Source organism: Nannobrachium achirus (assembly GCF_963921795.1).
Source record: "Nannobrachium achirus genome assembly, chromosome: 21".
Lineage (NCBI taxonomy): Eukaryota > Metazoa > Chordata > Actinopteri > Myctophiformes > Myctophidae > Nannobrachium > Nannobrachium achirus.
Window position 1 is genome coordinate 14,203,528 of NC_137828.1, and position 27,500 is coordinate 14,231,027.

Consider the following 27,500-nt stretch of genomic DNA (forward strand, 5'->3'; position numbering starts at 1 on the left):
TGTCCTACCTGTCTGTGTCTCCTACAACCCCCACCGGGAGGCCCGCGTCCAGCCACGGAGCCGCGCGCGCCACGGCGCATGCTCGTGGCGCGGTGGCACGCACGTGGCGTGACGCAGGCATGTCAGCAGAAACAGTGCCCCAGATGTGAGCTCTGACGCCAGCAGCGCACATGGTGCGTTGGTCTGAAGCAGGGGCGTCACAAGGGGGGGGTGGGGGGGGGGGAGTGGGACTGAGTTACTAGGACCCAAGGTGGAGGGGCCTTAATGCACTCGGTGCCGCGCTGCGAGCTTGTAGATCTGCTATTTTTGAAAAGTCGTGAAAATGTGTGCTAATATATGTTTTTTTTAAGCAAACATTTGTAACTCAAATGTTGCTTCTGGGGGGTCCCTGGAACTAAATGTTTTGAGATGGGGGTCCGTGGCCAAATACATATAGTTTAGGGGGTCCTTCACATGAAAAGGTTTGAGCACCACTGACATAGAAACATAGTTTTTTCAAAAAACCCTAGAAGGATTTGATCTACAAGCTCACAGCCCGACACTGTGAGCTTGTATGTGCTATTTTTCAAAGTTAAAGCACAAAATAATGCGTTCCCAGTCTAAATGGGTTAAACCCCCTCCCCCTATGAATTCATGGGGGGGCTCGCAGTGAATCCTTGTACCCAGGGCCCAGAATTTGGTGTGACACCCCTGGTCTGAAGCACTAGGGCTTGGATTGATGTCCTCCCCCCACGGGGGACAGAGATGTCCCCCGTGGACAGACATGTCCCCATGGGGGAGAAACATGCCACCGATGGGACACTTACCGCCCAGCACTGTTAGCTCGCTCACGGCAAGGTTATTACAGTCTGACTTTTTCAGCCATAAAGGACCTCCATAACTATAAATGGAACCGAGCATTTGGTGCTATTAGACTCTCAAGAGTTGCACACCCGGCCTAAAGCGCCATTCACTACTAAGCACTAACGATAACTACAACTATATCGTTCACCATTGTTTTGTTTTTTTGTAATAGTTGGTGTGAACTCTGCCATCCACTTGACTTGATTTTTAAAACTATATTTGTATAGTTAAGGTGCTCAGTGTGATGGGCCCTTCTACAGGACCACACTTTGAGACCCGCTGGTGTAGCAGAGTGTTTCCAGTGAGCCAACATGCACAATATCAGCACCCTGACTCTGTTTGACCAGAATGGATCAGAGCCTTCATTAGTGTCATTGGTAACACTGACTCTGTTTGAGCAGAATGGAACAGAGTATTCATTAGTATCATTGGTAACACTGACTCTGTTTGAGCAGCAGAATGGAACAGAGCCTTGGTTAGTGTCATTGGTAACACTGACTCTGTTTGAGCAGAATGGAACAGAGCCTTCATTAGTATCATTGGTAACACTGACTCTGTTTGAGCAGAATGGAACAGAGCCTTCATTAGTATCACTGGTAACACTGACTCTGTTTGAGCAGAATGGAACAGAGCCTTCGTAAGCATAAAAGGGATTGTATGTTGTGATGACATGGGAACCACTCTAACAGAAAACCTTTTATGCCCATATATGGAGATCCCTTATGTCATCAATATTAAGCCCATATCTAACAGGGGCATAAAAGGGATTCTGTTATGGATCTCCATATATGGGCATAAAAGGGATTGTATCAGAGATGATGCCCTGTTGGGAAAACCACACTAACATAATCCATATATGGCCAAGACAGATGGCCAAGACAGATGGTTCACCTTCTCCCTTTAGGGCGAGGTCGCTGTTCGCCCTTAGGCGTCTTACTGGTAATACATACACAGGAGGAAAAAAAACATAATGTAGAAAAAGAAAACACGATTTTTACTGGAAAGCCACAAATGGGTCCAGAGCCATGGTCCAGAGCCATTGTATTTAAAGGGTCCCACCATGAATTTCACATTTTTCATTTCTTTCTTGTTTTTTGGTCTTCCCAGTGTCTCTTCCAGCCCCCCAAAAAAACCCAATTAATTAACTCTAAGCCTTGCCTTTCATTTAAGTGATTTTCTGAATGGGTGTGTCTGAACGGTACTCTTTTGAAATCGGGCCCTTGTTTATGTCACAGGACCTTGTTTATGTCACAAAGGGGCTAATTTCCTATTGGGCCCCAGAGAGAAGGGGGCGGTACTTTTTGGGAGGCTATATTCTATTGAGACTATATATTAGGTTGAACCATGAGGTAAAGTGGTGCTAAAGTTGGCTTGAATTTGATTGACTCTACATGATTCTCATCATGGTACCATGCTAATCTTCCAATTCCAATTTTAGCCCAAAGACATGCAGTGCCCCGTTGCCAACAAAGGGCATTTTGGTATTGCATCTGAAACGGCTTGGAATTAGACAGAACATGACATTTAAATATCTGAGTGGTTGTTTAGGCTAAAACCTGTATAATATATGTATTCATACATTTATATAAAATATCTATTTGAAAAGCATGGTGGGGCCCCTTTATGCAGTAGCCTATATGTGTCCGTTCCTGTAGGGGTCCCTGAAGGGAGAGGGCTTGTTTACATTGACCAGGCATGTTACATGGAACATGGAACATGCATGTGGTCATGCACGCATGGATGAACCTGTCGCCGCAGGGCATGCTCTATAGGCAGCTTTACACGGCAGTCTGTGAACTCTAACCCTCATTTCAATGATATGTCAAGGTTCATGGTTCAAGTGTTTTTGTCAGCAACAGCAATCACAAAGCAGGTGAAATTCATTGTGCGGCTTAAAAAACAACAACACAGCAGCTACAGTCTCAACAGTTAAGTTCCATTGACATATAGTACAATAAGTATTAAGTTAGATAAATATATCATCTATACCAGGGGTGGGCAACTGGCGGCTCGGGGGCCACATGCGGCCTATCTTTCACTTAATGAGTGTGAAAATATAGTGGCCCTCTCCATCATCAAAGTTGCCCACCCCTGGTCTATACCATTGTATTTTTTCATAGTCGTTGTGAACTCTGCCATGGAACAATTTTTTTAAATGTATTTTCATTGTTATTGCGACCGGAGGTCGCAGTTTACCATGAGAAATGTCACAGCTTGTCCGTGTACGTGTAGACGTGTGTGTGTGTGTGTGTGTAGACGTCTGTGTACACATTTTACAGTCTATGGGTTGGTTCCCTTGACACATCACTGTGACATCACAGTTGACATCACAGGTGACATCACCTATGTAAAAGTCCATATATGGGTATTCTCCAGAATCCTTTTTATGCCCATATATGAAGATCCCTGATGTCATTGATATATATCACTGGCCAGATGGCCAAGGCATGGCCCATATCTCTGTGGCTGGTTCAGATAGGGATCTCCATGTATGGGCATAAAATATATTGTATGTTGTGATGTCATGGGAACAAATCTAAAATAATCCCTTTTATGCCCATATAAGGAGATCCCTGCTGTCATCAATATTAAGCCCATATCTAACAGGACTTCATATGGGAATGCCCATATATGGAGAAAGACAGCTCAAATCTGTGCGGCTGGTTCAGACAGGGATCTCCAAGTATGGGCATAAAAGGGATGTACAATATACAGTACATGGATCTCCATATATGGGTAACTGGTCCAATATACATCACTGACCAGTAAGAATTGTCGGATGTTGCCCTGAGGCCAGTGGTGTAAAGTAACTAAGTGCATTTACTTAAGTACTGTACTTAAGTACAGTTTTGAGGTATTTGTACTTTACTTGAGTATTTCCAGTTTTCGATACTTTTACTTCTACTCCACTACATCTCGGATCCAAATATTGTACTTTTACTCCACTATAATTATTTGAAAACATTAGTTACTAGTTACTTTGCAGATATATATGATTATTATAAAACATACATTAATGCTCTGTAGCCCTATTCTATACCATGGCTATTTGAAAATAGCCAATCTACAAGCTCACAACGCGCCGCAACGCACTTTTACTTTTGGTACTTTAAGTACAATTTTTTGCCAATACTTTCGTACTTTTACTCAAGTACATTTTGAATTCTGGACTTTTACTTGTAACGGAGTATTTTCTACATTGCAGTATTGATACTTTTACTCAAGTAAAAAATTGTAGTACTTTTTCCACCACTGCCTGAGGCGTCTTACTAGTAGTTATAGTGCTCAGTGTGAATGGCCCTTTAAGATGTTAAAAACTCAGTGTTAAATGTGATACCTAAAACTGCAACATGGCTCGACTGGTCTTTTTCTAGATTTTCTTTCCGTTCAGGTGTTTGTTTGCTTACTGACACCTCAGGAAGGCTCCGTTCCTCACTACAAACACACTGGAATGAAATGGCACACACGCACACATACACGCACGCATGCACGCGCAATTATGCAAACAAAGAGAGAGAAAGAGAAGGAAAGAGAGAAATAGAGAAAGAGATGGGTTCATTGTATTAGCTAGCGTGTGTGTGCGTGCATGCGTGCTTGCGTGCGTGTGTGTGTGTGCGTGCATGTGTGTGTCTTGGGGCACATTGAGGCAAAATGCTAAACTTGTGGAGACATATGGCTGAAATGGGGTCAACACAAGCTCCTGTTTACACTCCGCACGCACGCACACACACACGCACACACACACACACACACACACACACACACACACACACACACACACACACACACACACACACACACACACACACACACACACACACACACGCACACACACACACACACACACACACACACACACACTTCGATTCACCTCAATGTGCATCTGGACATGTGCACCGTCAAAATCTCAGCGCACAGTACTGAGACTAGTAATATACTGGGAGTCTGGACTGTACCAAATTGAACCAAGTGTACCCGTAACATTGGCGATTTGACTGCGTAATCGCAATTCTGTTATCACATTGAAAATGTTTCGGTACATTATTGTGCGTGTTTGAAACCCCATGCATTTGTGTCATTTTATCTTCAAAAATAGCATATATACAAGCTCGTAGCGTGGCACGAAGTCATTTGTCTCCAAAAAACTTGCCCTGATGTTATTTTATCAAAATAAGCGTCATTGTCCATTTTGGCGACCCGACTCCATCTCAAAGCGGGAGTTCCTACATCCATCTTTTTGGCTCATATCGCCCCTTCATACATACCCGTACACTATAGAAGTAGCAACAACATTATACTTCAGGCTTACGTCATTGTTGAGATTCGGTACTCTACTCACGTTCGAAATCTCGTCTCGCAAGACTTCCGATTCCTATTGGATTCGATACGATTCGGAAGTCTCGCGAGACAAGTTTAGTTTACTTCCTTGTGTTTCCTGTAACTGTTTAACGTTAATAAATACTGAACTTGATCTGCCTGCCTGCCGGCCGTGTTGTGCTTGCTGGGTCCTCCACTTCTGCCTCACACCGTGACAAACACTGCTTTGGGGGGGTCTGACCATCAGAATAGCCCCCCCACAGTTGCCCAGTCAGGGGCCTCAAGGGGCCGCAGCCGCTCCGTTTCTCCAACATCGTACCAGACTTGGCACACAGACAGCACTGTTCAGGGGTTTTGGCATGCAGACCTAAATGTCACACACATGGGGCACTGACAGCAGTGTTCCAGGAGCGTTTAACGCTGCACATGGACATACTGTAGCTCCCTGACTCTGCACAGCACAATATAGGACTGGTTTAAAAGATATATATATATATATAGGCTATATATCGTCACTGTCGGGAAGAAACCTCGTATCTCCAAGTTTCAAATTTGTAATTTTTTTCGCAAAGTAAAGCACTGCTTCGTCACACAAGGCCGTCACACAAAAGTAGTGAAAACAGCTGATCTACAAGCACACAACGCCTTGCGGGGCGAGGCGTTGTGTGCTTGTAGATTGCCTGTTTTCAAATATAAATACAAAACAAACAGTTTTTCCACCCGACAACAACGATATATATATATATATATATATATATATCGTCGGGTGGAAACTGTATGTATATATACTTATTTAAAAGCATTACTTGCATTAATACAACTAAAATAAACAAAGCAATGACTTAACATGTTTGTGTATGTGAGTGGTGGGGGGAGGGTACTGTACATCGTTGAAGTGCTAGCTGAGCGGTTTAGCTCGCTAGCATTAGCCCTCGGGCTAAAACAAGTCATCATTTGCTGGTGAGCGAAATATATAGCAACTTCAGCACGCTCTCACACACACGCACTCACACACTGTCACTGTCACTAGTGCTGTGACTTTGTCACAAGTGCTCCTCTCTCTCAGTCCTATCAGTGATTTCCGTTCAAATGGAAATAACAGGAGGATGCAGTCGCTTCACTGTTCATCCCTGCTCGACATGCAGCATCAGATGCAAACAGACTAACGGGTTATTAGTCACAGTGCATGATAGAAAACACTGGCATATGACTGTTAACTGGAATGTGTATGACCAACCGTTTAGGACTAAATCATCAGAATCAACCAGCATTAAACCATATAAAATGTAAATATTAAAATGATATATTCTATTAATATACAGAATATTAGCAGAATAAATCACTCAAATATAATCCATAGCTGTTCTTCATACAATATACAATACCGAAAAAAATATATAAAATATATATAAAATAATATTTTGAGATCGGGGTCCGTGGCCCAATGCATATCATCTTGGGGGTCCTTGACATAGGTTTCTTGCACACATTTTCACGACTTTTCAAAAATAGCAGATATGCAAGCTCGCAGCGCGGCACTCGGTGCCGCGCTGTGAGCTTGTATATCTGCTATTTTTCAATAGTTAACATTCATGGGGGGCCCGCAGTGAATCCTTGTACCCGGGGCCCAGAATTTGGTGTGACGCCCCTGCCTGCATCATCAGATTAGCCTGCAGGTGATGAGGTATAAATTCAAGATGTGGACTCACCCTGCATCGCTGCTGTTCCCACAGATTAAGGCATCCTTGGCTCCTTCCACCTTGTAGAAGTTGTCTGCAATCAAAACCACAAACGGGATTAGACAACAAATCTGACATCAAATCAAATAAAAACATAATTTCAGGGAACACCATAACTCTCAGACGTCACAACTTGTCCGTGTCCGTCCGTGTCGACGTGTACACATTTTTACGGTCTATGGGTTTGCCGCTCTGACATCATGCTCTGATGTCACTGTGATGTCAGGGGAACCACTCTACCAGAATGGGTTTGCCATGCGCTGACATCACGCTCTGGCTTCACTGTGATTTCACACTAACAGAATCCCCTTTATGCCCATATATGGAGTTCCCTGATGTCATCAATATTAATGATGCCCTGCTAGAGAGAGCCCTGTGATGCCAGGGGGAACAAATCCCTTTTATGCCCATATATGGAGATATGAAGATCCCTGTGATGCCAGGGGAACAAATCCCTTTTATGCCCATATATGGAGATCCCTGATGTCCACATCACTGTGGCGCTTGTCGCCCTGAGGCGTCTTACTAGTTACTTTATTTTATGCTTTGACTATTGACACATAGCAGATATACAAGCACAGCTGCGAGCTTGTAGATCTGCTATATATATATATTTTGAAATCCTGAAAATGTGTGCAGGTCTTTGGATATTGTTGACCCGATTCTATAAAATGATGTCCTCTAAATCCTTCCATGGTTTAAAAAAAAAAATGCATGTTTCTATGTCAGTGGTTCTCAAACCTTTTCATGTCAAGGACCCCCACAAAATGACATGTATTTGTCCACAGACCCCCACCTCAAAATATGTTGTTCCAGGGACCCCCGGAAGCAGAGATTTGAGTTACAAAAGTTTGCTTTGAAAGATACATATTCAAAGATTTGCACACATTTTCACGACTTTTCAAAAATAGCAGATCTACAAGCTTGCAGCACGGCACTCGGTGCCGCGCTGCGAGCTTGTAGATCTGCTATTTTTCAATGGTTAAAGCATAAAATAATTCCAGGGCTAAATGGGTCAAAGTGCTGTTAAAGAGGTCAGACGTGACCTTTGGCCTCTTTAAAAGCACGTGTCAGTTCTGACATGCAACATCACAGACACTCACAGAAGGAATACATAAATATTGCATAATGGGAAAATGTTTCTGCATTGAGCCCATCCATCCATCCGCACATTGATTAATCTCCCATTGAAGTGGGGAGGGGCCTCACAACCAGCCAATAGCCAATAGGACGCCTGACGCGATTATAAACGACAACAGACTTCAACCTCTCGGGTTTCTGGGTGAGGCTTTTAGGAAGGTCGATACGGGAGCCTGGAGGGGACAATTTGTGCTGATGTGTAACGCACGTGCACAGTAACTAAGTACATTTACCACGGTACTGTACATGTACTCTACTTGAGTATTTGGATACTTTCACTTCACTACTGTTTCAAAGACAACTATTGTACTCTTTGTACTTTTGACTCCATTACATTTCTAGGGAGGGGAAAAATTATTAAATTAACCAGCCATGCCCTATTTCAAATACAGTGAAAATAGCTGATCTACACGCTCCGCAATCTCACAAGGTGCCGCACCGTGACACGTTGTCGTTGTAGTGTGAGCTTGTAGATCGTCTATTTTCACTATCATTGATTTCTTTTTAGAATTGTAAATTGTACTTTTTGAGTATACATACACATAGTGTGTGTGTGTGTGTGTGTGTGTGTGTGTGTGTGTGTGTGTGTGTGTGTGTGTGTGTGTGTGTGTGTGTGTGTGTGTGTGTATACTGTATATATAATATAATTATAATACCACTCGTTCACTTAGATCAGCCAACACAGGGATGCTGACCGAACCCTCGCTAAAAACTCCAGGGCAAAAATCCACTCGTCCGAGACAGTTTGCCCTCTTGGCTCCCAAGTTGTGGAATAAACTCCCTGTCGCACTTAGAACAACGGACTCACTCGTTACCTTTCGCCGTGGACTGAAGACTCACCTTTTCAGACTCCACCTAATCCCTTAGCACTACAGTAAAATCAATGACCATACATGAAGCTAATTAACATTTGTTTGTTAGGTTTCTTTAGAACTTGATTATATTGTGTTTTTCTCTAGATAGATATCCATTTACATTGTTATATTGCTGTTAATGTACTGACCTATTATCTTGTTTATTATTGCGATGTTGTATCTGCTTATTGTAAGTCGCTTTGGATTAAAAGCGTCTGCTAAATGCCTAAACTGAAACTGTAACTGTAACCTTGTTAAAGTGACCATTTTGTTAAATTTAGCATTTGTAGTTATTTTCTGTAATTTACCAATATAATAACCAGCACAGATAGACAGAGAGACATTCATGGATTTACATTTAGAACTAACTTTTATCTTCCCCCCTGGACCCTGCCATACCCAATTGACGCCCCTGGCACTGTGGTATCTGAACCAGGGAGTACTTCTACTTTGACTCGAGTACTACTAGGGGGGGGGGGGGTTTACTTTGTATCACCGCTGGCTACAGCCAACTGGAAATGAATAAATAGAAAGGTGCATTAGCCCCCCCGCCCCCCCCCCCCCCCCACACACACACACACAACACCATTACTGTTCATACAAAATGGCTTCTATTTTAAGACACAAATCAACAGGGGGGGGGGGGGGGGGGTCAGTGAAGTACTAAACGCTGCTTCAAAGGGGAAACGCAATGTGGATCAGTTCACACACACACACACACACACACACACACACACACACACACACACACACACACACACACACACACACACACACACACACACACACGCGCGCGCGCGCGCGCACACATGCACACAAACACGTTACCACACGTGGTGAGGAGGACAAAAAAAAGTTACATAGTACGCCTATTGTATCGATGTCTTCTTTATTTAAACCAGCCCTAAAGCCGAAAATAGCAGATCTACAAGCTCGCGGTGAGTCGGCATGTACGGTACATGTATTTTATTTGAGCTACTTTCAGTGCGGGACACTGGCATGCAACTAAGTATAGCCTATCAGTGAGACATAAGTCCGACTCCGTCCCCTAAACCACTTGAGGCACTGTTTTCCAAACACTGGGACGGGACCCTTTTGTGGGTCACGGACACGTTTTTATGGGTCAGAAGTAAATGTGTTTCCTCTTTAGTTTTTACGTTATTTAAAAAAAAAAATTAAAGGGGCCCCCACTATGCTTTTTAAAATATCTATTTTATATAAATATTGGTTGTCCATAATACGGTTTTACACAGGTTTTAGCCTAAACAACCACTCAGATATTTAAATGTCATGTTCTGTCTGTCTCTAATTCCAAGCCATTTCAGATGCACTACCAAAATGCCCAATAGGAAATGAAAGGCAAGGCTTAGAATTAATGAATAGGGTTTTTTGGGGGTCTGGAAGAGAAGTTGCCAAAAAACAAGAAAAAAATGAAAATGTGAAATTCATGGTGGGGCCCCTTTAAGAAGTAGTAACAACCCACATGTCGTGATGTGAGCTTGTAGCCAACGTTCATTTTATGGTACAGAGAGAACTCTACCATTTTTAAAACAATGTTTTTTATTGTTATCGTTGTAGTCAGTGCTCACACTCACACACACCCATACACTTCCACACACACACACACACACACACACACACACACACACACACACACACACACACACACACACACACACACACACACTCACGCGCGCACGCACGCGCACACATAGCATTTACTCACAGCTCGACACAGCATACACACTCTCCAACACGTCAGAGATAACGATATACTGTATATGCACACTTCAAACACACGCACGCGCGCACGCACACATACACACACACACACACACATCACCCCAACTCCACACATGCATTCACTCACACCTACGTATGTCTTACCGCGTTCTCACACACACACACACACACACACACACACACACACACACACACACACACACACACACACACACACACACACACACACACACACACACACACACTCAGAGGCCCTCATTCAGCGTTATCTTCCTCCTGTCCTCAGTATAACACGGGACACGGACCCCTGGCGTGGGCGAGGGGCCCCCTCAGGGGGTCCTGAGGACTTTAGCCTAAAGCACACTCCATTTCTGTGTCCCACCGTACGCTGTAGGATTAGTCAGAAGTTGGTCAGATGTTCAGTGGTGTAAAAAAGTACTCAATCCTGCAATGTAGAAATACTCTGTTACAAGCAAATATCCGGAATTCAAAATGTACTTGAGTAAAAGTACACAAGTATCGGCATCAAAATGTACTTAAAGTAACCAAAAGTATGTTTAGGGTCTATTGTCTATTGTGACCATGCATAAACCTATCACAAAACCTCCATATAGCCTACCTCTGTCACAAATCCCCCACCATGGGTTGTCTACACCACTTCAGATGAAAAAACGTTGGGTTATTTTATCGTCTAATCAGGCTTTTATGAACACCCTTAACAGTTTTTAAGTAATTCAATATTTAGATAATTGATGTAAATGTTATCAGGCCCTCCTCCTCCAGGGCCGCTACCCATATACCGGTACACCCATTGTAACTTCAAACTCCATTTTAACTATGATAGATTCATTAAAAACATTTTTTTTCTGGTGACCCTTCCTAATACCCTCCTAATACGTGAGCAGGCCGTGTTTTTTTTTATAACTTTTTTCATGTATTTTTTATAATTCTTTGGGAAAATGGTAAAAAATTAAATAGCCTAAAAAAATGAATTATAAAAAATAAATTAAGTTATCGAAAAATCACGGCCTCCTAAAGCCCGTATCAGAGTCGGGTCCGCGGTGGAGTGCCGTGTAGTCTTTTTGAGCGTTAGCGTTGTAGTTTTATGACTCAAAAAGACTACAAGGCACTACACCGCGGTGGATAGCCTTCCACCGCGGACCCGACTCTGATACGGGCTTAATACTCGCATATTAGGAGGGTGTTATGAGTCACCAGAAAAAAACAATGGGTGTTTTTAATGAATCTATAATGGTTAAAATGGAGTTTGACATTACAATGGGTGTGTATGGGGAGAGGCCTTGGGCATGGAGGGCCTGATAACATTTACATCAAATATCTAAATATTGAATCAAGCAAATAAAAATCTGCCCAGGGTGTTCATAAAAGCCTGAATAAACGATAAAATTACCAAAAGGTTTTTGAAAATGAAATATCCCTTTAACTCATCTGCCGCCCAGCACGTTTATAAACGTTCCATTAAACCCAGCTATCTACCGCCCAACACGTTTATGAACGTGCTATCGTCTTTTCATTGTTTTACAGTTGATGGTGCTCTCCCGCTGCCTGTGACTTAATACAGTAGGGAAACATCAAAGGGAACCAGGTCATTCACGTGAATGAAGAAAAAAGGTCAAAAAACTGCATTGAAACACATGTTATCAGACAATCCAAAATAACAGATTGAGAGAGAGGCAACAACAACCACTCTAGCAGTTTGGGAGACACAATGCAGAAACACAAGCCAGCAGAGAGAGGAAAAAGGAAAAAAAAAAAAAAAAGAGGATCGGCTTGGTTGAGATTTGAATATAGGATATTTATAGTTAGAGTTAGAGTTTAGATAGTTGATTGATAGCCTAGAGATGGCAGTAGAATTCGTTTAGATTTGAGTGTATTTAGGTGAAGAAAGTTTTATAGTGGGAGAGAGGTGGAGAGGAGACGCTGTCTCCGTGAAAACAGAGGGGAGGGGAGGAATGGATCACACACACACACACACACACACACACACACACACACACACGCCTACCTCTCATTTCCTCCTTCTCTCCTGATGGCTCGTAAAAGATTCAAGCATCATGTTATCCATTGATTGATTTAAACAGAATGAGTAAGTCCACAAACGCCGGCCCATCCGCCATGTAAAAGAGTATAGATCCAGTCAGTAAACAAAGGTGCATCCACTCACTGCTAGTAATGTGCTGCCCAGAGTGCACCGATGCACCCCCCCCCATCTGTCCCCCATGAGAAAACATCTCTGTTCCAGTGGTGTGTGTGCGGTGAAAATAGCCGATCCTCAAACTCAGCGATGCGCCCCCCCCCCCCTCCTCCTCCTCCTGTCCTCCTCCTGTCCTCCTGTCCTGTATGCAGACTCTGCACTCCACCAAACTTTCGTCAGCTTCGAAAAAGTTACACGATCGTGTGTGTGTGTGTGTGTGTGTGTGTGTGTGTGTGTGTGTGTGTAAGCAATTGGTTTCATTTACCCTAAAATGTCATGGTTTCATTATCTGAGAAATCACGTGACCTTCCTTGTTGCTTGAGACATGCGCATGCGCGTGCATGTGTGTGAGTGTGAGCGTGTGTGCGTGTGTGTTGAGTGAGCACACAGTACCACAGCGCCATCTATTGGCTTGAAACTAAATAAGAGACGTATTCATGCTGGTTTCATAAAAAGGCTTTTTTTAGGCTTTTTTATTCAAATTAGCCCATGTTGGGCCAGTACAGTAGTCACTTAAAAAATCAGGGAAAAATCAGAAAACAACATTTAAACCCCATGTATTTATTGGTAAAAGTATATTTCTTCATCTTTCCATCGGTATACTCCATTTGTTCATAGCTAAGAAACACATTTTTTAAATATTCATTGAAAAGGAGTCAAAATGCTCCAAAACCCTGACATGTTTTGGAAGAGTTTAATTAAAAACGTGGGGCAGGCAATGTGTTAATGGCGTCGGAATGCTTGATTGCGACCGTCAGGGAGCAGTTTACTATGAAAACCTCCACCGGCCGTCCGTCCGTCGGTCGGTCACACGTCACACGTCACACCTTTGCCCTGCTCATATCTCCGCATCAGTATATAGGGCTTGTTTGTTTATTGTATGACATCACGCCACATCATCAGCTGTGGACTCTGTGATGTCATCGTATCGCATCAGTATATAGGGCTTGTTTGTTTATTGTATGACATCACGCCACATCATCAGCTGTGGACTCTGTGATGTCATCGTATCTCCATATATGGCCATCTCTGTATATGGAGATATAAGTCGTCCATGCCCAAGTATGGGCTGGTGAGGTCAGACTTTGTGTGATGCGTAGGTTATCTCCATATATGGAGATTCAACATTCCAGGCAATGCTCTCTTCCCTGGTGAGAATTGCCCCTTTATATAGGGCTTGTTTGTGTATTGTATATACACAAATATATGGAGATTCAACATTCCAGGTGTAACTATGGCTACCCGTATGATGTGAGAGGTGGAGGTTGTGATATTTGTGGAGATAAGCGACCAACGGTCGCTTATCTCCCGATTAGGGAGTCTTACTGGTTTAAACTTAGCTGTGTGCCGAACACAGCCGATTTACAAGCTTCTACGTCAGGGGTCTTCAACAGGGGGTCCGGGACTCCTAGGGGGTCCTCAGAGTTACTACAGGGGGTCCTCCAAATCTTTGTGTGATAGAAACTTTTTGCCCCCTTTTTTATATTAAAGGGGAAGACCACCCATTTTCAATATTGAACTATGTCATTAATATACCTTAGAAGAGTTGTGTGGAAATTAAAAAAAAAGTTCCCCCTCTTCTGTGTTGCCTAGAACTGGAGGATTGATTTTGGGGTTTGTATTGTAAAGTACAATGTGTGATGTCATCAAGTTGTGATTTGCAATACAAACCCCAAAATCAATCCTCCAGTTCTAGGCAACACAGAAGAGGGGGAACTTTTTTTTTATTTCCACACAACTCCTCTAAGGTATACTAGTAAGACACCTGAGGGTGGAATGCGACCTCAGGGTGACATGCACGCGCCAATTCTTGACTATCTGGCCAACCACAGCGTTTCTCTGACGATTCTAGTTGTTATCATTCTGGGGGGAGTTTGTTCATGTTTTTGTGAGGGTATCAACCCTAGGAGACACGGGGAGAACATGCAAACTCCACACAGAAAGGCCCTATCGCCAACCCCACCTAGGGTGTGAGCGATAGGGCCTAAACATGGAGATGTGGAGAACACTATATATGGAGATAGTCCAGTCCATCATGTCATATGGGACTACCGTCATAGACAGTAGCCATTGTTAGGCCGGAGTCAATGGCTGTCTGTCTGACTGTCTGTACAGGAAGTGATGCCACATGACATACTTTTTATGCCCATATATGAGTCATTCTGTACCACATCTCCATGTTTAGGCCAAACAGGTTCGCTCCATTTCTCCATGTATAGGTCCAAATGACCAACGTCGAACTTGACAAGGAGGATACCGCACATTGTACCTCATCCACCCTTTCTTCTCTCTCCTTTTGGTATCTTTATCCTCCTCCTCCTTTTTTTCTTTTTTATTCTTCTCTTTTTTTCACAGCCGCCCCCATATTTACTTTAAAAAATATATATTAAATTCTAAGAACGTTTCGAGTACCAGTTTGATACAAGAGCGAATAAGCGCTACACTTCTGGAATCCTGTACGTCGACTTAAAGTCGGATCCAGGCCTAATAACTTTATCTAGCCGCCCCCGTTGCCACCTCCTTTTCTTTTCTGAGACACATTGTACCTCATCCACCCTTTCTTCTCTCTCCTTTTGGTATTTTTATCCTCCTCCTCCTTTTTTTGTCTTTCTTAGTCTTGTGTATCCTTCTCTTTTGGCTACTGTCTATGACGGTAGTCCCATATGACATGATGGACTGGACTATCTCCATATATAGTGTTATCCACATTTCTTGTAGCCGCCCCGTACAGGAAGTGATGTCACAACTCGCTGACATCACACTGACATCACAGAGGTTACGGACGGACACTCAAGCGACACGGTTTTTCAGAGTATATGCGACCTTCGGTCGCAATTAACACTTTGACAGCCGTATGGAGATGCCCATATTAAAACCGTAATATACCGGACATCATCTGTACTAAAATTAGCCGACCGCAATTTTCCGTACTAGGTAATTAAAAATGAAATAAGTGATAATGATCGGAAAAAAAAACGATCACTAGCCCTTCTCTGTCTCACCACCGGTCTAACCAATAGCATGATTCTTCTCTGCGCATGAACCGGAAGTGCTTTTGATCGCTTCCGGGGCAGATTAGCCATTGACTTACTGTGTGGACGTTGGCGCTAGCATAGCCGTTGTCCTAGCGGCTAGGCTAATGAAAATTATTCCGTAGATTCTAATTATGGAGATGATCACATGCGCTCACATCGATGCACACGGATCGCGCACGCGAAACGCACAGGGAGAAGATGCCTTGGCCAAAACCGCCACTCTATGCCAATGCAGATTGAGCCATTTCGCTGGTGACTGTGGTGAGAATTACAACGGGGACCGTGATGTGGATGGGGCGCTGATATTGCGCTGATGGGTCTTGTAAAATGAATGCTGTTCAGATCATAATATAATAATAGAAATGTCACGGCTAATCTACCAACAAGCCATTCTATTTCGGCTGCCGAAGTGTTAATGACATAGTTCAATATTGAAAATGTATAAATAATAATGAAAATAATATAAATAATATTAACCACTTGAACCCTAGCATCCATATTGGGAGAACTTTAGCCAAAAATAGCAGATCTACAAGCTCACAACGCCTCGCGCAGCAAGGCGTTGTGAGCTTGTAGATCGGCTATTTTCGGCAAGGAGCTTTGGTGTAAGGGTTAAAAGAGCAGACTAAGTACAGAGTGAAAGGTCAAGATTTATAAGTATTGACGGTTCAAGTGGTTAAATATCTGCAAACACAAATTGACATGAATCCAAAATAAACTGATGATTGTACTGAAACTATATGAACGATGAAACTACATGGAATCTATGAAAATGTTGTGGGGGTCCCTGCTTCATCTCTCTCTCAACTAAGGGGTCCTTGGCCTGAAAACGTTGAAGACCCCTGTTCTACGTACTGGATCTCTTCAAAGACGCTGCTTTTCTGTGTGTCACATACGGACGATGACATGAATGAGGGGCGACCAGATAACCTGAAGAACAACTTTATCCCATTTAGGCCTAGAATTATTGAATGCTTTAACCAGTGAAAAATAGCAGATATACAAGCCCACAGCTTGCGAGCTTGTAGATCTGCTATTTTTGAAAAAGTTGTGAAAATGTGTGCAAATCTTTGAGTATATTATGTATTTTCAAAGCGAACGTTTGTAACTAAAATTTTGCTTCTGGGTGGTCCCTGGAACGAAATATTTTGAGATGGGGGTCCATGGCCAAATAAATATCATTTTGGGGGTCCATCACATGAAAAGGTTTGAGAACCACTGACATAGTAGTCTCTCAAGAACAGACTAACTGAGCTCCATTTAAGTGAAAAGGACCTTTTCTTTGACGATGGCTGGCCAGATTGCTGACATAGAAACATAGGGTTTTTGGAGTGGTGAAAGCACTCCCAATAGACAGGTATGTCTGTGGGTGGCTGGCTATGTGGCTGGCTGGCTATGTCTGTAGCCTGGCAATACCTCTAGTGGCCACACACAACACACATGTTAAAGGAGGGGTGCTGTTTAGCAGGCCAGGCACACTCAACACGCACGCACGCAAGCACGCACGCACACACATGGTATAGCTGCTCAGATTCACCACTCCACTTCGAACCGAGGTTTGATTTTTCCAAAATACACTTATAGAATCGTGTCAAAATTCAAATGTTCACGATTAAAAAAAAAAATAGCAGATCTACAAGCTCGCAGCGCGGCACTCGGTGCCGCGCTGTGAGCTTGTATATCTGCTATTTTTCAATAGTTAAAGCATAAAATAACGATACACTATAATGTGTTCCGTTCTAAATGGGATTTATACCGCTGGAGGAGAGAGGAGAGAGCAGAGCAGAGACAAAAACAAACTGTTTATTCCCCTCTCCCCCTCCTCGGTGATAATCTCTCAAGACACATTCTGCTAGCAGCAGAGTCTGTCAGCACCACTGCCCCCAACATGTAGTGTTGTTGTCTAGTAGGAATACACACAGAAACGCCCGGGAGGAAGTCGACTGAGAAAGGGGAGGAGCCACACACACACACACACACACACACACACACACACACACACACACACACACACACACACACGCGCGCGCACACACACACACACACACACACACACACACACACACGCGCACGCACACGCACACCCACACGGAGAAGCAGTGAATGTGACAGTGAAGACAGGCAGTAGCTTACATGACACAGGCCTATCACGCTATAGTGTGCGTGTGTGTGTGTGTGTGTGTGTGTGTGTGTGTGTGTGTGTGTGTGTGTGTGTGCCACTTCTTGCATGCATGTCGGCTGAACTGCTTGTGTGTGCCTTTTGACAAATCATGCCCTCGAACAGCCTGACAACTGTGTGTGTGTGTGTGTGTGTGTGTGTGTGTGTGTGTGTGTGTGTGTGTGTGTGTGTGTGTGTGTGTGTGTGTGTGTGTGTGTGTGTGTGCGTGTGTGCGCGCGTGCGTGCGTGTGTGTGTAGTGGCTGACGTCAGTAGTTAAGCACACCGCCAACATGACATTGTCCAGTCCATTTAGGAAATACCAATCACAAACACACACACAAGCGTGCGCGCGCACAGCCGCACACTCATTGTTGACTCGTCACAGAAGACACTTTCTGTCCGCTTACTTCAACAGATCTTCAAGCCCACAACACGTTGCAGATGCATTGTGAGCTTGAGGCTTTTTCTCTTATGTTTCTTTTGCCACGTGATGAATCTATGAACAGGTTGTGGGGTTCCCTGCTTCATCTCTCTCTCAACTAAGGGGTCCTTGGCCTGAAAACGTTGAAGACCCCTGGCCTAAGACTCTTTTACCGTTGACAAAGTCCATCATATTGCTCAAGGACTTGCTATTACACGAGAAGGATGCAATAAATGTATTAACTGTATTTATTCGTACAACCTCATTTCATTGTAATTAAAGTTGTACCATGTAACTTTTTTTATAAAACAAATCTTAAAATTGTCCTAACTCTTAAATCGCTAAAGTTTTAGAACACCCACTCCGTTATTTTCAGCTTCTGAAGCCTTCTCTTTATATGTTTTCTATGATCCTGACTGGGGTCCGGTTTTCGCGCAAAAATTACGTCATCATACACTACCGGCCAATCACAGCGAGGGTTATACACTGCCGGCCAATCACAGCGCATCTTGAAGTGGGGTCGCTAGCTATCACAATAGGGCGGCCATATTTGTAGGCGCCTGTGTGTCTCTATCTATACTCGGGTGAAACACTCCGTTTCTCCGGAATGCCTGAACGCACAGGAACCAGGGACCCCTCTAAAGATAGATCTCGGCGAGGTGGAGGCAGACGCGGGGGTGACGCGGGGGTGTGAGGCCCGGTCCGCGGCGAAAAACGGCCGAAAGACGCGGACGCTACTGACCACTAGTTGAGCAACTTACACAGTATAGCTTTAAGATATTCGATAGAAATGTATATTTTTTTTAATGACAGCCTCTATGTAACTGAACTTCACAGGAAAACTGCTTGACAAATTCTAACCTGGACGTGATAACGGGAACCGTGGCGTCGCACCGCCGCAATTCCTATCACGTTCCTGGACGTAATTGGCATCATAATTGGCATCGGAAGGGTTAATGAATTAACCATATTGTCGTTGTCGGGCGGAAACCTTGTATCTCCAAGTTTCAAATGTGTACGTTATTTCGCAAAGTAAAGCCCTGCTTCATCATACAAGGCCGTCGCACAAAAGTAGCGAAAACAGCAGATCTACAAGCACGCAACCGTTGTGTGCTTGTAGATCGGCTGTTTTCACTAGTTTAAATCGTTTTTTTAAATGATAAATGCAAAACCGACGGTTTTGGACATACAAGGTTTCCAACCCGACGACGACGACACGTATATCCGTACCTTCGTCGTTGACAAAGTCCCTCATGTTGCTCCAGGTCTTGTTGTTGCAGTAGAAGGAGGTGTTGGTGGGCAGGGAGGCGTTGACGCAGTGGGCCGCCGAGCGCACGCACTTCTGCCGCAGGTTCCCCATGAACAGCTGCAGGCCGATGAGGGCGAACACGCTGAGGCAGAACACCGTCAGGATCATCACGTCCGCCAGCTTCTTCACCGACTGGATGAGCGCTCCCACGATGGTCTTCAGGCCTGGACACAACCGCCGTTCATTTGGACAGCAAATGTTTGGTTTAGTTTTTTCTTTAAGTCACAGCCTTTGGAATAAAAATGTTGTTTTGTTTTAGTCACATTGGTCCCATCCTAATTTACGGTACACTTTAAGACAGAATAAGACATAATAAGAAACAATGTGTTGGTGATTAAAACTAATATGTTTTATTAGACAAACAAAGACAGAATAGAGCAGAAAAAGCGAATACATTCTCTGGCACCGGCACCTGCCGACCGGCAGTTCGACCGTCAGTCGTGCTGCATCGCCGGCGGCCGCCGCACGGAACTGTAGGTAGGAACGGCATCACTGGTAACTGCCAAGGCAGCCACCACAGCATAGACCGGCAGTTTACTGCGACGGGACCTGCCGGTCAGTGCGGCAGCCGCCGATCCTACTGCCGGGACTGCCGATCGAACTGCCAGAGGCCTATCGCCGGTGATGCAGTGCGACTGCCGTTCGAACTGCCGGTTGTGCGGCGGTACCAGAGAATGTATCCGCTCTTTCTGCTATTCTGTCTTTGTTTCTGTCTAATAAAACATATTAGTTCTAATTACCAACACATTATTTCTTATTATGGCTTTATTATGTCTTATTCTGTCTTAAAGTGTAAATTAGGTTGAGACCGTCACATTTTAGTCGTCTGAAAGGTTTTAGTTTTAGTTCTAAGTTTTAGGACTCGACTACATATGGAAAGCACCTGTCCTGTGCTTGCCCTTGGGGGAGGAGGGGGAAGGAGCAGCGTCCAATTCATTCCCTATGGAAGACTGCTTCTAGCTTGCCTCTAGTTTTAAAGGCAAGCAAGAGGCAGTCTTCCAGGCCTCCGGAAGACGTTGGAAGTACGAGCCTCTAGCATGCCCTTGGAGGAGGCGGGGGACAAAGCGGCGTCCAATTCATTCCCTATGGATGTCACACGTTTTGAAGAAGCAAGCTTGCCTCTAGCTTTGCCTCAAAGCTAGAGCAGAAGGCCATAGGGATTTTAGTTGAGTGATTTTAGTTCAGTCAGTCTCAATAGCTGTTCTCCATTCAAGGATGATATCTTTTTGTCGATTATCTACAAACTCTTTGGTCCATGACTGATGTCACATTGACTACTAAGATTACAAAAGATTAACAAAAACACACATACCTATATATTGCATACAGTATACACATATTGCAACAAGAATTAACAAAGGCCTAAGCCTATTTCAGGCATCAAAATATGATTGGTATCAAATGAAAACCGCACAACTGAAAATCTAGAATCAGATTTCCTCTTTTAAATTAACCAACACATTGTCACGTTGACATCCATAACTAAAGTATAAAACATGGTACAACGATACAACGCAGAGGCGATTACATGGCCTCAGCAGTTGTTTTTATTTTATAATTTATTTTATTCAGAAACTGAACTGTGGAGTTGTGAGGCTTTCATGTGATGCCAAACATTATTCTCACAACGTCATTGTTAAAAAAAGACAATCAAAAACAGACAGAAAAACAACAACGAAAAACGTTAATATTTGAGAGACACGGAAAGTACACGGAACCAAATACGACATGAGAGACAGACAACAAACCCATCACCACAGAACAAACAAACAAACAAACATTGTTTTAACATTTTCACTGATTAAAATATGTCTGATTCATTGGAAGCAGACGCTACGAAAAAGGTTTCACTAGCAATTAAGTCCCGCGATGAAAATTTCACTTGCGTCCTCGGATAGTATTTTCCTATTTCTGTTGCCAATGTAGCGTCTGTAGGCTAATGAATGAACGGTGACCATGGTTATGAGTGTGACTACCAGGGACGTGCTGGCCATTGGGAAAAGCGGGACAACTCCCGAACGGCCGGTTCATTCCCAGTTTGGTCAAGGCCGGCCATTAGGAAAAAAATATCGGCCTTCGTTCCATTTTGGGGGCTGGGCGGCCAACAAAGTAAATCATCACTGTCGGGTAGAAACCTCGTATCTCCAAGTTTCAAATTTGTACATTTTTTCGCAAAGCAAAGCCCTGCTTCATCATAAAAGGCTGTCGCACAAAAGTAGTGAAAACAGCAGATCTACAAGCACACAACGCCTCGTGGTGCGAGGCGTTGTGTGCTTGTAGATCGGCTGTTTTCACTAGTTTAAATCCTTTTTAAAATGATAAATATAAAACAAACTGTTTTGGACATACAAGGTTTCCACCCGACAACAACGAAATATAACTCATGTAATTGGCCCACTGGCTTGTCACTTGTCATGATCTGAAATGGCAAATCTTTGAGTAGCAGCAGCGCTATAGAGAGATCTCTCTCTCTCTCTCTCTCTCTCTATAGCGCGCAATGAGGGCCTCTCCAACTCTTTTTCCTGGGCTGAATCAGGGGCCAAGCATGTCCCTGGTGACTACTGTTATAACATGCTTAATTCATGGTTATAACGTCGCCAGTGTTCATGATTATGAACTGTTGAGGTCAAGTTGTACTCCGTCGCACAATGTTGCAGGCCGAAAAGCAACGGATCTGGTCCGCAAGCGACGCAGTCGTGTGATGGAGTACAATTTAGCCATTAGCGTGTCTGAATAATGTCCATAACATGCTACTAGCATGCTACATTATATCATAATGAAGACATTAATATTAGCATGCAAAGTGGTACACAGAGGTTAGCCAAGCTATCAGTTAAATACTGAAATTTGTGTTTTTCTTTTCAGACATGGGTTTTCTTCAGTCACCGTTTTATTGTCTTATGGGAGAAAATGTAATTACATGTAGATGAGGCGTGTTAGCGCTTAGCATGTTAGTTAATTTGTAACGGCTGCCTTGTCTGCCGAGGTTCATGCTTATGCTGCCAAGAAACCACTCCGATTTTCACATGAACTTGTAAATCATTTTCCACGCTAACTGACAATAATTGGGAAGAAAGACTGCTGGCCAAAGTTAAAAATATAGTGAAGTAACATTCTCTTCACTACAGTGCATGGTACACTGACACACTTTATAATGGCCTTATTGTGAGTGCATCAACTTGATGCTGCTTATTGCTGCAATAAGGCCACAGATAGATAAAGTATCCCTAGAATAAGATTCATGAGATATATGCATATAGAATTAAATAGCATTGTAGCTATTTAACAATAAATGATAGCGATCAAGTGATCATCTGCTCATTATTTGGCCATTCTGTAGATTGGTGTTTTGTTGAAATGTGCCAATAATCCTCTGGTGTCCACTCAGTATTTAGAACAAACACTAAAAACTATTTAGTGTAGCAAGCATGAGGTGCAGTCTTAGTGAACACAACATCATACTATGCATACTACGTAAGTGCATACCAAGTCTTACTATGCATACTACGTAAGTGCATATTCTGTCTTAGTATGCATCCTAAGTGCATAATTATCTTAGAGCATACTAAGTCTTAGTATGCATACTGAGTGCATACTAGTAGTGAACACTATCTAGTAGGTTAGCATAGTGTTTTTGCGCTGCATACTAGTTAGTGTTTAGTATGCACACACAGCCATTCAGTGAGTTCCTCCGTGCTTCGGGGTGGACGGACGGACGGACGGACGGTTGGATGCTCAACCGTTCCTCACCTGGGATGACCGAGATGGTTTTGAGAGCTCGCAGCACCCTGAACGTCCGCAACGCCGACACGTTACCCAGGTCCACAAACTCTGTCACATATCTGCAGCCGGCGAGCCAGCCAGGGGACACCAGACACACACGCAGACACACACGCAGACACACAGACAAACACACACAAACACACAAGAGGTATGACAACACAGCAACAGTGACACCAACAAGCCAACGGAGAGAGAGAGAGGGAGGCAAAGATGGAGCGAGAGAGGGAGAGAGAGAGAGAGAGAAAGAAAGAGAAGTAGAGCTCAATACAGATGATGACAGAGGGGGAGGGTGCGGTTAAGGATCACAGCCCTGCGATTGGTCAAACAAGTAGGAAGTGGAGGGTGTGGGCGAGGTTTTGAAGACTGCGACACGCGGCAGAGCTCAGACGGCACAAAGAGGGACATTAAACAGCAACGTTTACAAATGTCATTGTTGGCTTGTGTGGCCAGCGTAGCGCCTCCTTGTGGCCTGGCCTTACCTGGGATGACCGAGATGGTTTTGAGGGCCCTCAGCACCCTAAAGGTTCTCAGAGCTGTGAGGTTCCCTACTTTGATAAACTCTGTTAGCATCCTGCAAACCATAACGCCCACACAGGTGGAAGAGAGGAAGAGAGAAGATGAGAGATCAGGGTTATATTCAAGTTAAATCTAAAACTAAGGAAATAAGTAAAAGTAAATTGACAAAGTATTTCAATAAAAACACACACACACACACACACACACACACACACACACACACACACACACACACACACACACACACACACACACACACACACACATATATATATATATATATATATATATCCACGAGTTTCCAACGCCCCATAGTGCATTGCGCAGACGCTGTAACGAGCTTCCGGCGCCGCAGCCGAGTGTGATTTACAAGCTCACAACAGGCTGCATCTGCGACGCGACGTGAGCTTGTATGTCTGCTGTTATTTTTTTTATTTTTTTTTATTATTATTATTATTTTTTTATCATATTTAATTCTGGAGGGGCATAATACACATAATACAATGAACCATAAAAAGGAGATTAACAAACATCATATTACTATTACTATCATATAACTAAAAACAAAATACATAATTACTAACTTTTTTGAGAAAATGATTTACCATCCCTTATTGGTATATTATAGTTTTAATATTTAATAATATTATTCATATTAACACTACCAATAATAATAATAATCCATTTTATATTGTCATGATATTTAAGTTAAATGACTAATAATTGACATTATGTTCTATTTAGAAAGAGAAGTTGATGAATTGAAATGTCTAAACCAACCACTATCATTCAACAGCAGATGTGAGACAGACAGTCCATGGGGACCTGGTTGAACAGGTTCACATTCAATCAGACCGGGCCATGAGAGCCACAATGGCGCCAGTCAGTGAGCCAGGGGTGGACATTTTGGCCCCGCGGGGGCAGAGCTGATCAAGTCACGTTGTGGAGAGCTGCTGCCGGCCTTCCATTAAAGATCATATTGCAACTGATTGCTTAAAGGCATAGCATGTACGACCATGACCATGTGTTTACATAAAAATAATTATACATACAATGTTTACTGACTCATGAGCAGGGGCGGTCAAACATGGGGGCAAGCAGGGCATATGCCCAGGGTGCCAAGTTGACGAGGGCGCCATGCGACGCCGATAAAAAAATAATTCTCCCAATAGCGTGAAGCAGAGCCCTCTAGGGAGGCTCTGACATCAGTGGCATGAAGGGGCTATTTGGCTACTTCTATGTCCAGTACAATTTCAAAATAAACATGTGTTGAATGATCGATAGTATAGATGAAAAAAAAAGAAAGACTCTTGTTTTGAAATGCACTTCTGCGCACCGTTTAGAGAGGAAATGGCTTTCAATGGACGCCCCCATTTGACTAGGGTGGCCACCAGCAAGACCTCAGAAAGGAGGACACTTTTCCGGGGCGCGCTGTATATGGGACCCCCAAAATTATATAGGCCAATTTAGTCACGGACCCCCTTCTCAAAATATTTTGTGCCAGCCAGGGATCCACATATTATTCCAGATTTGTACACTTTTTGAAAAAACTAGATCAAGATCATAGCTTGTAGATCGGCTATTTCGAATAGCATATATATGTAAAATAGGTTAAGTGGTTTAAACTTAGACTTAGCCTACCTCCCTTATTTATGCACCCAAAGACCCTTCATGAATTATGTTATTTTATGATGGGCCTACACTGTATATAAATAGGTTTTTTTTACAATTATTCTTGGGTTAAATTGTCCCATTAGAAATCGAATCCACATGACTGGCATATCAGAAATAATATAACAGAGAGGGGAAAAGAAGGGGAAACTTGTGGATATATGGGTACTGCTGCAGCTGCAGTTATTTTGTTCACAATTGGGGAACAGGCTAGGGATCCGACGGGGGAGAAATAAGACGAGAGGAAAACCTTCAGCACATTGAGTCATTGCCTGTCAGGCAGTCAAAGCATATGTCATTGCGTCCTACCTTCCCAGCTTCCCTTTGCTGACATCAACCCGTTACACACAGCAGTGCAAAGTGCATAATAATCGTCAATTCTGTGCTTCTATATTAAAGTTATACTGTGTAAGTTGCTCAACTAGTGGTCAGTAGCGTTATAGCAAACCGCGGTCGCGTCTGCTTTTTTCGGTCGTTTTTCGCCGCGGACCGGGCCTTCAGACCACCGCGTCCGCCTCGCCGGCTCGCCCGCCCCGCCACGCATCCGTGGAGGTGTCTCTTGCCCTTCTGCGGACCGGCGTTGGGGAGTTACAGGCTAGACTTCTAGACCAGCGTAAACAAAGCTGTTGAAGCAAACTATTTCCTGAAGAGACGTGATAGGCCGGTAGTGTATCATGTGTGTATGATCTGCAATGTGATTGGCCAACGTATACACAACGTATACGGATGATGCAGATGACGTCATTTTGCCGCGAAATCCCGCCCCTGTCACGGCTAAGTAGAAAACATATAAAGAAAAGGCTTTTGTGGCTGAAATTAACGGAGTGGGGGTTCTAAAACTTTAGCGATTTAACAGTTAGGACAATTTTAAGATATGTTTTATAAAAAAAGTTACATAGTATAACTTTAACTTATTGACCTTGCTCCATTGTTGGCTAAATTTTGTTTCATTTCGGCGTCTTTATAGGCAAACCTTGACGTCGGTTTGCATCTAACAAGCGTGGGAGGAGTGACTCTAGCGTCCAGTGTAACAGTTGGGAACGAGCACTAAACAAAATGCACTCATGTAGCACGCGACACGCTGCGGTGCGGCTGCGGTGCGGTGTCGCACTGTGACCGTGAGCTTGTATATCTGCTATTTTTCTATAGGCTACCAATGATTAGGCTTGCTGCAAGCTGTTAAGAAACGTGAGAATTACCGTGATATGCAAATGTAAGCCAGCAGGCTGGCTGGCTGATAGTGGCACTGCACTGGCTGTGCAGTCAGACCTGTATTCTAACGGTAGATTTACAAAAGCCGGACAATAATGCGTCCGGCCACAGGTTGAGCTGGGAGGAGGACAGCAGTGTCAAAAATTCGGACTGTCCGGCCAAAATCCGGACGTATGGCCACCCTACATTTGACGCCCGTCCGTCTCTCTCCCTGTGTGCGTCACGGTGCGTCGTGAGTGAAAACAACGGGCATAAATGAATATCAACAAAACACCAAGACAAGACAACGTAGGCTATGAAGGCATTAAACAGCGTCCTCTGCTCCTCTCGTCCTCAGCAGCTGGTGAGTCGTGACTATATTAGAGAGTGTAATGATAAGCTAATGCTGCTGGCTAATGTTGCACTGTTGGGCTAGTGGCTACAGAGGACCACTGTTTCCAAACAATGGGGTCGGGACCCATGCGTGGGTCGCGTTGGGGACACATTGTATGGGTCCTGAAAATAGCCGATCTAGAAGTTCACAACGCAGCGCGAAGCGACTCG

General features: G+C 43.7%; 1 protein-coding gene across 1 annotated transcript in view; it reads right to left on the reverse strand.

Moving 5' to 3' along the window:
* LOC308306457 (sodium channel protein type 3 subunit alpha-like) overlaps window positions 1–27,500 on the reverse strand; it is a 272,091-nt gene that overhangs the window by 214,478 nt on the left and 30,113 nt on the right. The window contains exons 6-8 of the mRNA XM_080751465.1: window positions 23,526–23,617; window positions 19,697–19,939; window positions 6,870–6,933 (exon numbers count right to left, since the gene is read on the reverse strand). Of these exons, the coding sequence (XP_080607591.1) occupies window positions 6,870–6,933; window positions 19,697–19,939; window positions 23,526–23,617 (399 nt within the window). The remainder of the gene's footprint in view (window positions 1–6,869; window positions 6,934–19,696; window positions 19,940–23,525; window positions 23,618–27,500) is intronic.